The following is a 14827-nucleotide window of genomic DNA, read 5'->3' as shown; positions in this document are numbered from 1 at the left end:
GTGGGATCGGTCAGGGGACAGGACCTCAGCATGAGGGATGGTGTTGACTTAACGCAGTCTTGGCAAATGGCCCAGTGGAGGAACTGGTCTCAAACACAAACACAGTAGTTAGACTGACCCCATGTCACATTTGGAACTGCTCAGGAGACCCCACAACTAGGCTGAAAGAGCAGACTAGCATCTTTAGAGTGTACAAGAAAAGAAAAAGATGCACACAGCCCAAATCATATGTTGTGGGGATGTAGAAAGGCGGTAGGGTTCTGGCATCTGAGAAAACTGGCCCAGTACTAGGAAGGAAGAGGCCAATTACTATATAGTTATGCCAGGAAACACTGTCCATGAAGGGTTTGGATGATGAATAGCAGTATCATGTGCCAGGTGGTTGAAAGGGGGGGGGGGGGGGGGGAGGGAGGGATCTTTAGTGGGTAAGTCTAGGGAAAGACCATAGCTAGAGCGGCAATGGTAGAGAGCCAGGAAGCTGTCCCACGCATCTGTGTTCATCCTGCAAGGCACAGGTTTGAACCCCAATGGGCCCAATCAGCCCTTAATCCCAAGGAAGATAAATTAACTACAATTAAATTAAGTAACACCCATGATACTGCTTAGAAACCGGCATAAGCCACCATGAATCAGTAGTTCTAAATCTGCCACTAATTTGAATGCACCATTTTCATATTCACCAATGGCAAAAGTGTATGCGTTTTAAATAACGAGCTGGATGCAGCGGGGGGGGGGGTCTTTGCTGGACCTTCGTTAAGTTTAGAGCGTTTAGGACCAAGATTGTAGCCCTTCCTACAAAACGCAGGCGACTTCTCTCACCACTCCCAATGTACAGATTAAATAGAAAAAAACTAACTAGGAAGGCAGTAGCAGCCAGGTGAAGGCCTGCAGAGGGCCACAATTAACAGGAAAGGTTTTCTCAGGGCAATAAATCCAAAGGACTTGCTGCCTTGGAGCATGTGGGGTAGCCAAGGTGGCTGCACCAACTACTACAAAGAAAGCCTTCCTCTAAAAATAGACTGAAGCTCGCTTCTGAAAAGGCATGGATGGTAAAGGTGCAGTGAGTGATGGCAAACTATACCGCTTTGTTTTTAGAGAGGCAAGAGCCCACCCAATAAGAAAAGATGTCCTTAGATGCCAACCTTTCTGGACATTTCCACAAAGGTGGAGTTAATGTTTCACACAGGGTAAAACAACTTTGCTCTGAATCTCAGGAGTAGGTGCCTCATCCCTGGTCTGTTCAAATCTGAAGAACATCCAGAAAATATCTGTATTTGAAGTGGCTGTCAAAATTAAGTTGTGAATCAATCAGTATGATTTAGTTACTAAATGAATTGCCTTTTATTTGCTGCAATCGTCCAAACAACCAATGTAAGGCTTGTGGAAATAGAAGTGGTTTGGCCAACATTTGCGTCGCATCATTCTGAGTCTGCAAACAGTACCATGTGGTTTTACATCTTATTTTTAAATACCACCCATCTAGAAGTTGGGATTGAAAGCATATTAGCCACATGGGATGCATACAAATCTCTGCATGGGGGCAAGAAAGCGTTAAAGTCGAAATCCTCTTTCTACCATACTGCTGGGTATTCAGTCCTTTGCGACAGCGCCCCAGCGTGATGCGGAGCAGTATTCTATTCCAAAGTCTGAGGTGCAACTGCACTCCAATTAGAGTTCTCCCCCGGACATACTGTCGGACCCAGACCAAACTCCTGTGCATCTTAAGGGAGCTGGAAGATGGGCATATGGACTCGGAGTACAGTAGTCACTACATTCCGTCCATTTTCTGGTTTTCTTCTAGGAGAATACAAAGCATTGGAGGGGCAATTTTAATAAAAAGGCAGTTGTCCAACCAATGTTGCGCTCTTGGGAATTGGCCTTGGAACGTGCATCCATATCTGGAAAGAAAAGTGTGCAAGTGTGCCCATTTGGTGATCTTACATATGTCTGAGGGGTACAGTTCTTTGGACGTAGCCACAGCCCTGACCAGATGGCCATGAAGCCTCTTGAGAGGGAAGACTTTTGCTGAGGCATAACCTCAGCAAATCTACATAGTAAGACCCCACAACAGTGATTTAGATGCTTTAGTGTGCTCAAGGTAGAATGTTAGTGCCCTCATGTAGTAAAGTTGTGAAAAGAACTTTTAGCCTCAAAATTAGGATTTGGAAAGACGACCGTTTTGATTTCCCATGTCAGGTGAAAGTCTTAGGCCAACAAAATGAAAGGATAGGAATTTGTAATGTACAACACTACAAACGTAATTGCTCAGACACCATTGGATGTATACTAGCAAGATGGAAGGCACAACTTCGATTCAAGAGTACGGTTTTTCCAAGATCTTTCGATGAAAGGTCATGAAGTCAAAGAAAGGGCCAAATCTATGGGGGTAGGGCATCCCGCAGAGCATGGAAAGAATTCTAAACTAAGGAACAACTAGCAAGTGTTGATCTGATGAGCTGGTGCGTCTGTCCCCCATCCTCCCCATTTCATTATACTCCTAATCATCCAAAGGGCAGTTCATGAAGGGACAAAGGTTCAATAAGGAGGATAGCTCAGGGGCAACGTGCTCGCCTTGGAAGCAAGACACGGGGAAACACTGGTTCGATCACCGGGTCCGCACTTAGAAACCTCTGGGTATTAAGCACGTTATAAAATAAAATATCATATGAAATGCTATCCAAGTCTTCTCTGGGAGCCAGGGCTGTGGACCATACACCCGACACCTGGTCTCATCGTCGTAGATGAAAGACTAGACTTCTGCATGGTTAACTTCCACCTACATCTGAACTCTGTTCCCTCACCCCCACCCTCCCAACTCCCAGAAGAATTAAGCTGGTAGTCAGGAAGTGCAGTAGTATAATCCAGTTTGGCATGGATCTGGACTTACTTTCACATGCTAAACTTCTTAGGAATGAAATGCAAGGTTTGTAAAATAATTCTAAAAAAGGTTCTTTACCACAGCATCGATCTATGCGCCGATTGAAAATAAGCTTAACAAAATAGTGCTCGATTTTTCATTTTGGCTGAAAAGGGAGTCTGCAGCCTAGAGAAAACTGGGGAGGTTTTGTCTATGAAGCAGATCAATAGAATGCCTCGGGGGAGCGGGCTGGTGCTCAATCCATTAATAGTCCTCGATCAAATGGGTGCAATTAGTGAATGTGGTAACTCCCTACTTTTGCCACGTTATGCAAGATACACTGAGAATGCAACGTTATGCATCAGCATAGGAGTGAAAATGAAGTCCTGCATCTCAGGTGATGAGCCAAAGTGGTCTAATACAGATAGAGGACTGGTCAATGCTGTGGACACCCCAACCCTGCAATCTACACTAATTCCCCATATTCTCCCTCTGCTCTGTTAAAAAAAAATACCAAAACCAGTCCTGCTCAGACTCTCTGGCACCAGTAGAAAGACAAAGGTTGTCATAATTCACGGTAGCGAAGGCTGCCGACAAATTTATCACAGCCTAAAGTGATAAAGGACCTTTTTGCCAGTCTCCCAACAGCTCGTCCCATACGGTTATCAGAGCACTCTGTCCGCAGGTCTGAGATAGATCCCCGACTGAAAAGGTATCCAAGATCCGTTCCTCCACAAATGATTAAGTTGTTAAGTGGCAACATTCTAAAGAAAGTTTGTGGGACAGCCTTTTCAAGTAGGACACTGAATTCTGCTTTCTCTCTACGGAGGTAAAAAAAATCCCTGGGATCCATTCTGAAACTGGATGTTTAGCCAATACTGATGGTCTTTCATTCGACCATTACCAACTGAAGTCAAAAACTATGCTTAAAACCCATTGGCTATGCGGACTTTCTCCTACATGCAAGGAAATTGCACACTTGTAACCTTTGGTTCTTCTCACAGTAGCTGATTGCCCCTTGCTAAGATAAGTGGCGGGGGGTGGGGGGGGGGAGAATTGGCAAGTGTAAAAAAAAAATAAGATACTTGCAATTCCAATCTGCACTTCCTGAGCATTTGAATACCTCTAACAGAGTGGACGGAGATGTGTTCAGAGATGACCACCAGACTACACCCCAGAGACTTCACCCAACACTTTGTGATGACATATAGTTTGCTTTAATTGCCGATCTCAAGTGTGTATTTAGATACACTGGAATTCTCTACCACTGAATAGGCTACAATCAGCCCATCAAAGCACTTGCCACTGAATAAACACAGGCACTAGCAGACCAAAAGCTAGTGTAACTATGCAATTTCAATACAAATTTTTTTTTTTACAAACACTAAAAACATTAAGCAATAAAAGCTGGCCAACCATAGTTCTGATGATTTTCATCAGCTAATGGAGTTTGGAAGATTTGAGAGCTACATCTTTTTTGGTGGTGGCATATTTGTTTTTAAAAAATAAAGTCACGGTTCACCCCAAGGAACCCATAAAGTAAAGTTAGTGGGCAGTACTCAAGAGGGATGCAGCTCACAACAGGAGGGAAAGGTTTAGTGTACATGGTCTGGGAGGGGAAGGGGAGAACTACAGGCCATCTTTTCTATAGATTTTTCAATACTCCACAGGACATGGAATGGGGTCAAATGATCTACAGTAGATCCTTGAGCAGGACCCAAGTAATTACTGGAGCAGATGGTTAGCACATCTGCATGTGGCACGAACCAATCAGATCACAAGAACCCAACGTTATTACCACAGCTCCAATACAATTTTACATTTATTTTGCTCAGGAATAGGGAGTGAAGTTATTTTCCTCCTTTAGTTGGGACAACAGAATGTGCATCGAATACTCCTTATGGAAGAACATGGCAGAACCCCCAATCTATTCAGATATGTTTAAAAACAAAACTAACACCCCACTTCAGAAACAAATACCACTTTGTTTAAACACACCGACCTAGGTCTCAGGCTGTGGGTATGGCCACTAGGGTCAGTGTCATCCATCACATCTGCTAAGTCATTCATACAAATTATCCATGACAAGCAAGCGGTAGCTCCAACACAAGCTGTGCCTTAGATTAAGTACCGCCATTCCAGCATTTATGGCTTACAAATTGTGTGGGCCCGCTATGATCAGAAATATTTCTTTCCATTATTTCAATTAATTCTTACTTTATTCTGTTTTTAGCATCAATCATTCAGTTACGGATTTGTTCTTACTCCTGTACTATCCAATTCGCCACCCCCCCACCAAATCTCAACACAGAAAACCACTTTGAGCAGCAATGTCACTTAACTTACCAACTTTAATGGCATTTACCATCTTTTTCCAGACTTTGTACTGCAGAGAGCCGAGGTGGTGGGCCACATCAATCAGCGTGCCTGCTGGGACAGCTTCTGGTTCATCTACTGTGCAGGCAATTCTGCAAATTACAAATGAAGAGGGAAACTATGAGGATTAGTACATATAACTGGGCTTGGTGGTCTACCATAAAGACACCAACAAGGAAACGCCCATGCCTGCAAGAATCCAAAAAGTGTTGGGCAGTGTAGAATGCCAAGCAGTGGCAAACAGCATTCATTCACAGAATTCTGACCCACCCACAAGTCCCATCGGACCAAATTCCTGTACATCTTAAAAGGAGTTGGACGATGGGCCCATTGACTAGGAGTACAATAGGGACTACTGCGAGTAATTTATTTTTAAAGTTCGTCAATTTTCTGATTGTCTTATGGGAGATTACAAAGCATTAGGTGTTTTGCTCCATTGTTAGACTCAACCGCATGCAATTGCCATACATAATCCTCAACCCACCTTACGACAGACATTGCTAGTCCTGTAATTACTACCCCCTTCAAAGGCAACTTTAGGCTACTAAGCACCACCATTGCTCATTTACTAGATCATAATGCTATCACAGTTCTTTTTGGTCATTCAAGACAGGAGACCCTTTTTTTTATTTTAAAGGTTGAATCGGAATGCCTCTCAATACAGAACCCACTTTGTCCACCATATTTTAACTTGGATCAAATAAGGACTATCAGGTGGTTAAACTAGCCCGGAAGCAGCAAGAGACCTGCAAACATGAGCGAGCAGGCAATTACGTAAGGAGATCAAGTGTATCTGTTCCAATTAAATTTCCCCCCCCTCCCCATCACGTTCATTATTAATCCAACTATCAGGGTTGATCGCTCTGGTCCACAAAGCACTGCACAGACCAGCCCTTTCCTACCCACGGAATACAAATCAGCTGTCATTACCCCCTTGAAGTATATATGCTGTGCTAGCATGTCTTACTCCAAACGCAGGAAAGCCATGGTACGTTGCTTGCAAGTGCTAGCAGTCAGATACTATTCATGAGGTAATTCACAGCAAAGACCAGCTTTTGACACCTTGAAAGTTTGAACAAGTTTCTCTACTAGGTTACTTTGTACTGCTTCTTTCTCTCATTACCCCCCACACCCCGGTGCCTACAGAGTTGTTTAGCCCTGGTATGTTTGGGGGAGGGGGTCAGTGTATGGCTATGGTCGTCTCGTTACATAAATTGCGTATTTTCATGCACATAAATGTTCAAGGTATTTATTGCACCTAAATTGGTTACACACTTTCGAGGGGGTACACACTTCCGCTGTACTAAACATGTATTTTACAATGAGTTTCAGGTTTATATTTTTGGCGATGCTTTTGATGCGTCTTTTAGTTGTGTATGGGAGTGTGTTAGAGGCAGAAATGCATTTAAACATATACTGAAGGCATCACAAAGCAAGACAGATTCAAAGCAATTTTTATTTTTTTTATTTTTTTATTTAAGTAGTTTATGTCAGGATGGCTGAAGGCCTAACTTGCCCTATGCTAAGGTGAGATTGCCTTACCTAAAGGAAAGTCAGATAAGTTCAACTTGAAAGTGTTTCCAAAACCTACATTTGCCCTCACAACTAAAGCTAAACAATGTGTGGGATTTTCAGCAACAATAGAAATAGCATTCCAAATAAAATGTCTGAGCGTCTTCCAGCTCTGGGCTTGCTTTGAGTTCCCCTTCCCCAAGTTCAAAACGGTTCCAGCGTCGTGGGACTCCCTTCCCCCAAGAATACAGTTCCAAAGAGGTCTGAGGTTCCCTTCCTCAAGGCAGCAACAATAAGGTCTCAGGTTTCCCTTCTCCAAAACATCAGCTTGTCCCACTTGCACTTAGTTACAGGGTCTTAAGATTCACAACCAGTTCCAAATCAACTTTGTACTCCTGGTTTCTTGGACAGTTCATGCAGATTGCTTTCTTCTGATTCACTTCAGCAACCTTTCATACACTTTGATTTGCTCTCGGTAGGTTTCTTTGGCTGTCACAGATAGAGTACCCCCCCCCCCCCAGACTAGGCAGTTGCCGGACCGCACGGTCCACCCATTACAGGTTATGCAACCGGTTACGCTAGGAGTTCTTGCCCACACAGGTTCTTTTGTAACTGCACCTGTGATCTGGTTCACATTCACTTGGCTTTCTGCTTGCCAGCCTTTTGGCTTCGCCACACTGTTTTCCTATTTGCCAGTCTCTTGACTTGGGCCACAATGTCTGTTCACTCTGTGGTACTCCCTTTCCTTTACCACGCAGCTTCTCACTTCAGTAATATTCAATCCTTTTCATTGCATTTCATAATTTTTGTTCTTTGCATTCAATATATTGTATGTGTACTTCACCCAAACTTGTAAACATTTGTCAAAAGCTTTCATAGGCTTGTCAAAAGCTTTTCGTTTTGTATTCGATAGTGTGTAGCTTTTATTATTTTTCTCACAGTACATTCTATTCGTATTATTTATCACAACCGTTTACTTAGGGTTTACTGTATCTTGCACATCTTTCTTTCATTTGGCATTTACTTTTGTCCTTTAACAGCCCTCAGGAGCGCCCCGGTACGAGTGTTCCCTTTTGTCTATCTATTCACGCACTGGTCCCTAGCGTCTCCTTCAGGTGGCGGCTCTCTTCTTTGCCGCATACATGTTTCCGATAATTTGCGAGCCGCGCTCGCACTTCGCACGGCTCTCTGTAGGAGGCAGCTACACTTGCTTCCCACGGATGCGGACGTTAGTTTGAAGCATAGATATATGCCCTGCAGCTTCTGATATGGGCATCAAACAGTGAGGCTCCCACCACTGGGGCCCTCTTTCGGCCCACCTGGGTATTGGCTCCACAGTTCCTTTTGGGTACGTGCCAGTGTCCTGGCTTCCCAGCAGGAACCTACTCGACCACTTCCTTTTCCACAGGATTTCTCCCTCAGGCCCACAATGCTCGGCCCGGCTTCTCTCCTGCTCTCCCTCTTCTTGTCGGCTCCACCTTTCATGCACCTGCAACCATTTAATAGGTTGCAGGTGTGAGTCCTCCGGACCAATTGCCCAACCATAGTGGAGTACTCTGGACATGAGTGACCCTTACAACAGTCAGCAGGCCTCTTCTTAGTCTCAGGACTGGAGTTGTGAAATGACATGTTAGTGTGCATTACTCCTAGTTGCCTCTTCCCAGTATTATAAATGGCATTAATGAGGGGAAATGATTTACAACAGCCTATAACGGGAGGGTGAGGTTGGTTCTCAAGGAAAAGGGGGAATACCATGTCCCACCTGTGTATATCCTCTTCCCAATACCCAAGGACCCTCCACCCAGGTGATGCTCTCTTGCATCTTCTCCCCCAGGGCCAGGATCCAAACGTGATGGCCTTTCCTTGGCCACCTGTGAAGAGGATCCAAGGGTAGGTGTGATATCCTCCGGTCTCTCACAACATGCAATACTAAAGCTGTGTGCACATCGAGTGTCTCCAATATGCAGGATTAACACAGGCAACTAAGATGCTACAAAAAGCAGCAGGACGACGACCAGGGAACTAAACAAGACTAGACATTTCAAAATGACATCCATTAACACATTGTGTTAATGTCATGTCCTTGTACCAGATAACCGAGTACCTGGTACTTTGTTCATGTGTGCCTACCCCAGACTCCTAGCTACCCCTCTGCCCCAACCACCAGCCCCCCCCAAGGTTCCACAGAAAATGTAATGACCAATGACCACCACTCTCCTAAAAACTATTTCCTCAACACAAATAATGACAAGCTACAGACCACCTTATATCATAAACCAACCGAACAGGCCATCTATTTGAAGAGACACCTTCCACCCATTGCACCCAAGGTATGCTACAATATTCAGCCAAGCATCATCACATATGCTCACATACAGAACTAGGATACAGACTAGCTTTGATCAGACCTTCTAAACCATGCATAGAACCAAAGAATTGTGGACAGCCAGATTCACAGGGATCAGAGATCCTTCGGACCAACCGCCTAGAATACAGAACAAGAGGCCCAAACATAGGTGCTACTGGTGGTCAAGTAAGAGTTGTAAGCCCTCCACAAGATAACAACCCATTCTGCAACAAGATGAACAGAGGTGTGGCTTTTCCCGAGATACCCTTTTTAAAAAAAAGCCAATCTGAAAAAAATGGCTAGATAATACACACAACTAGCAAAGAAAAGTGAACCATTGCATGTAAAGATGCCCCACATAGGGCAGGATAAAAACATTATGGGGTGTTCCACATGTGCATCCAACAACATTTTATACTGAAATGCCACAGGCAGGGCTACCACGTAGTAGAAAAGGTCAATCACATGAACCTCCACCATCAGTGTCAAACGATGCAAATGACAGACCAGCGAGCATTTTTTGGAATCGAATCATACACTGGATCTTAAAATTGCAGTACTCTACAGAAATTTCAGGACAAAGCCTGAATTCAGATGCACGCACAGTTTCATTACTCACAGATGGCTTGAACAAATATTGCAGTTTTCATAAGTCACTATACCAAATGACACAGATGCAGCAATCACAATATTACGATAGGACACCATAGGTTTTTCCAAAGACCTTCACTGGCACTGTACCAGCCTCTCTCAGCTAGACCTTCTCCAGCCAGTCCCATCAGCACCACAACCTTCTCGGAGGCGTGAGGGCCCACGTCTCAAGTCAGACCCTCCAGTTTCCCCTATAAAAATATAGTATTTAACGGACAATTAGCAAACCAAGCCACACAAGTTAAAGACCCCAACACAGGACTGATTGCACCTCCACTCTACCAGCCTTCTAAAGACAAAAGCCTGCTTTGGTGATGGCTGCTCAATCGCCGATCTTGCAAGGGAATGGCCCCACATACGGAACTTCAACAGGGCTGCATCTACCACAACCAACACTTTACCACCCCCTACTGCCTCTGAGAGGACCAACAAGGTGGTTTGGCGTCTCCAGCCCCCGCACCCCTCCAAATTTGTTTCCACTGAGCCTGCCCCACTCAACAGTGTATCCTTCAAGCCTAGAAGACTGCAATACGAGTGCGATTGTGGGGGGGGGGTGGCAGAAATCGGGGGGTTAGCATTTAAATTCATGCCACTCTAGGGGCCTGTTATGCTGTACATTTAGTTTTTAACTACTTAATTTCAAGTCTGCTCGAGAAAGAGGCCAAGACCATGAAAGCTCACAAATAATGTATTCAATTAGCTTAATTTCAAGGAACACGGCAGGCGTAAAAAGTCAGTTGACACCTCAATTCTCCCCATACACAGCACAGTTTACTTGCCAAAAGTCAATTTTCACTAGCCATTGGCTAGTGAATGGAGGACAGATTATACATGCACATACATGTTGCAATATTTTACAAGGTGGACCTTTAGTATTTTCAGAGCCGCCAAAAAGCAGAGACAAAGCTGCCCCAGAAGCGGCATTCCATTGTCTGCCATACCAAATGCTGAAATCCTGTCCATCAAAGACAGGAGTTAGAGATTCTATAGCGAGGACTGGGAAGTTATGAGTCCCTGTTCAGTGCTGGCCAGAGAAACCACCTCCCTCGAAGAGAACGCCCGCCGAGAACCATGTATGTGGAATCAAGGAGTGCGAAAGCCCAAACCTACCCCATGAGGGGGTCATAGAACTGACAATCCTACAAGGGCTGAGAAGCCACATAGTCCACACCAGGCTGAATACCCAAAATACCCCCGAGTGGTTGAACCCAAGATCCAAGCAAACCTACCAAAGGAGTGGTGAGTAAGGCCAAGCCAAATCAAAAGAGCCGGTTATAACTGACGAGGAGCAACCACACAGACATTGGATATAGTTGAAACTTGTGACATGATAAAAACATGTGCGAGGGCCTGTACCAAGCACCACCAGGAAAAAGACTGCCAAGACATTCGAACTGCCTCAGAAGGCCAGTGGCCTGAAAGAATATAACAGTGTGGGGTCAGAAAACCAACCTACCATCAACCAACTAAAATGGGGAGAAATCCTTTTCCTAGGCCAAGTTAGTTTCCTTTTTGTATTGGTGATAGGGCCAGACATTCGGTTATATGGTATTCGTATAGCGCCTATACACAAAGCAAGTGTTCCAAAGCGCTCAAGGAAGGAGGGAACAAGGGAAAAAACAGTTCAGAGTCCTTAAAATTCTGAGACGATGACATAATACATTTAACAGCAGAGGTAACTGAAAATGTCGATGACAATTCTGCACAGTTTTCCAAGTGCCTTAGGACATTACCATGCAGGGAGGGAAGTCACAAAACCGTTTTCTAGGTATGGTACGTTCTGATTCGCACAAGTGCACAGCCGGTTACCAGGGGGGGGGGGGGGGAGAAACAGGTTTGGGACAGCTTTTTGTAAGACATCCGGAGGAGCACTAGTTTGTTATTTTCTTTTGAACCGAGGTAAGTAGGGATAGGCGTGGCATTCTTTCAGTTAATAATCACAATTTATTTCAAAATGCATCATCTTATCAGACTCCGAGGTCTGACTTAGCACAGGCACGTGCATCACCTTTAGAATTAACATCATATATCCAGGAACAAAAATCCCTGGAGTGGATGCAATTTGTGTGTAACAGTGCTTATGTGAGCAGTGTTGGGACTGTGTTGTGTTTGTGCCATCTGTGGGCAGTGTGCAAGGGTGAAGCCATGTGTGTGAAAGGGGATCTGGGGGAGGGGTAGTAACTGTTAGGGTCTGTAGTGTTGCGTGTGGGAGTGTGTGCTCATGTGGAACGGCAGTGTGTAGGCATAATGCAGTCTTTGTAAGGGAATGTGTGTGGGGCCAATGTTAGTTTGTAGGGGCAGTGTGTGGGCATGCATTTGTGCAATGCTCGCCAATGTGTTTTGGTGGGGGCAGTTGGGCGTCTTAATGTGGGTAGAGGCAGTGTGTGTTGAGGCAATGTGGGGGTTGTGTTTAAGGACACAGTGGGGCAGATTTAGTGGGGGGTGCATGGGGAGGGTTGGGGCATGGTGTTGAAAGTGTGGGGAAGTGTATGTACAGTACGCATGGGTGGGCAATGTGCGTGGAGAAGAATTGTGTGGGGGCAGGCAGAATGTGCTTTTGTGGGAGGGTGAGTGACGACACTGTAGGCAGTATGTGGTCAGATGGTTTTGGAGGGTAGCTTTGGGGGGGGCAGGTGGAGGGAGGGAGTAGGATTAGAGTGGAGCGGCAGCAAGTGGTTGTGTGAGGGCAATGTGTGCGGAGAGTGTTAGTGTTGGAGGGCAGTGGGTCTGTAGGTCTAGTACATGTGCAGGCAGTGTGTGATCAGTTTGTGATGGCATTGTGTGCCTGTGTGAGCATCGACAGTGCGTGAGGGGGCAATTGATGTGTGGTGGATCAGGGTGTATATATGTTTGAAATAGGTACAGCTCAGGGGTCCCCATCTATCTCCATATGGGTTTTAGAACCCCTGTTTGGTAATATTTCAGTTTACTGGTTCATCAGCTGCGCATCACAGGCTTGCGGATAAGCATGCAGGCCATGCAGCCTAGTACCATAGTAAAAGAGGCGTGGTTTGGGTGGGGAGGAAAGCTATAGGCCGTAGCATGGCCATGGTGATTGATGGGGTGGACAAACATCTGCATGGTGTGTTCTCCTTCTATGCTATGTCCCCTAAATCGACTATTCCCATGTCAATAGTTTAGGATTTATAGGTGGCAAGCCAAAACCAAAAAAAAAATAAAAATTATAGTTCACCTTTCATGGGGCAATTAGATTTGCTGCTCCAAATACCAGGGCCTCATTCTTCAGAGGTAGCTCCTGCTGAATGGGTTATGCTAGAGCCAGGAGCTACTTTTAGTTCAACAAATCCTTATTTAGATTCCTGAGAAAAGTTACTTGTTGCTTTTTACCGTTCTGACACCAAGACGCAGACATTTAGTACAGGTTTGTGCAAAGCGCACAGAAACCTTGGCTTTGCCTTGTACTTTTGGCCAGTACCCGATTGTCCCAGAAAAACAATCAATTGTCCAAATATTTATGTCATCCAGTAGCTGGAGAACTAAACAATTGTTTCACGAACGGTTTCCATAGAGACTTCACAACTGACTAGATCATGGGCGTCAAACAGGAGGCCCATTAAGCCCTTTCATCAGGCCAGCCACATGGATAATGCAGAGTAATGTGCTCCAATGGGGAGAGCACAGAAAAGGCTGCTCTGTTGCAGCAGCTTCAGTTTCTGTATTGTGGTAGAAAGAGGCACAAAAATACAAAAGCCTGAAAGAATTAAAACATGGTAAACAACCCAGTAGCGAGAGAACATGTAACCAACTAAGAAAACACACAAATAAAGCCACCCAACCAGGAAACAGCCTATCTTTCAAGTACAAAAAAAGTCAAACATTGTTTTCTAGAGCCTGTGATGAACCCAGTGAGATAATCACCAGAAACCCGGTATGCACCGCCTCCCCTGTGACCACAGAAAGGCAGCCGCTACGTGATCATGACCCTGCGGGTGGTTTAATGTAGGAGGATCACAGGGTAGGGGACTCTTGCCGGAGGACTCATTCCTGAACGGACATGGCTTGTTGTAAAATAGAACTTAATATCACCAATTCTCCCTTGGAATTCGGTTCCCATAATGGCAGAAGTACTGGGACTAAGTAGAGTAACTCAGAAGCAGAGTGATTCAAAAAGGTGCCATCTAGTCTTTTCCAATTGGAGCACTTGAGCGGGATATTTAAAGCCCAGGAGAAGACCCAGCTGTGTGGTTGGAGTCGTCAAGATGAAGCAGAGGAAGAAGCAGTTATTGGCCATGCAGGGAGCTCAAGCCATTCTAGGCGCTGCAGCAGCCATGAAAAAAGCCCCCCAGCAGAAGTCACCCCAACGGGTGAAAGCCAGAAACCCAGCTGTGAAGGCGACATACTACCGAAGCAGTCTAGAAAAGCCAAGGAAGATCAACAGAGCTGCCATTGCTTCCGGAGACCGCTGCGCAACTTACCCGAGGCTCGCCGAAGCAGGAGAGAGAGGGCAGGCCAACTTCAGAAGCTCTGCCGCGAGCCAGTGGGAGCCACTGTGAATAACCGACTGAGATGGCAGAGTGGATATGCCGACACTAGGGAGCTCCATGCAAGAAAGCCGTCCTTCACTAATGATTTTGAATAGCGGACAATTACTGAATCTAAGCAGAATGTATTTAATGAATATTATTCAATTAAAGCAAACAAAGCAAAGTGGCAAAGAAGACAGACTTTGGACAAACTCCAAAAAGGGGAAAGGTTGTACCCAGAACTACCTTACAGCCAAGAGGCTGTCAAAAGGCTTTGGGCAAACTACCAGTGGTGGAAGTCTGCAACCAACATATCTACATCCAAGAAGCTACAGGCAAACAAGACCAAGACCACCCCTGGGAAAACCTCATAACTAGATTACCATCAGCCAATAAGTTGTGAAAGATCCTTAATAGAACGACCAAAGCCTAAGGCCCCTTTTAAGAGATCATTTTGGGAAAACGTATATCCTGCATTGCCAAAAGTGAAATTGTGAAACCACATCGAAAGAGTGGAGAATATTGGAATCAAACCAAGTGTAACGCTCACCTGATTCCCACGGAGGCGCCGGTCTTGGCAGGATGGTGTCTGTGACTCGA

At 45.1% G+C, this 14827-nt stretch overlaps 1 protein-coding gene across 5 annotated transcripts in view; it reads right to left on the bottom strand.

Moving 5' to 3' along the window:
* Positions 1–14827, bottom strand: part of TRIM35 (tripartite motif containing 35) — a 229003-nt gene that overhangs the window by 147290 nt on the left and 66886 nt on the right. For all 5 annotated transcript variants that reach the window (XM_069605655.1, XM_069605656.1, XM_069605654.1 and 2 more), the window contains exon 5: positions 5204–5325. In XM_069605655.1, coding sequence (XP_069461756.1) covers positions 5204–5325 — 122 coding nt within the window. The remainder of the gene's footprint in view (positions 1–5203; positions 5326–14827) is intronic.

Source organism: Ambystoma mexicanum, chromosome 4p, assembly GCF_040938575.1.
Source record: "Ambystoma mexicanum isolate Mex_15411 chromosome 4p, UKY_AmexF1_1, whole genome shotgun sequence".
Classification (NCBI taxonomy): domain Eukaryota; kingdom Metazoa; phylum Chordata; class Amphibia; order Caudata; family Ambystomatidae; genus Ambystoma; species Ambystoma mexicanum.
The sequence above is the reverse complement of the archived record's forward strand: the minus strand, read 5'-3'. Positions and strand labels throughout refer to the sequence as shown.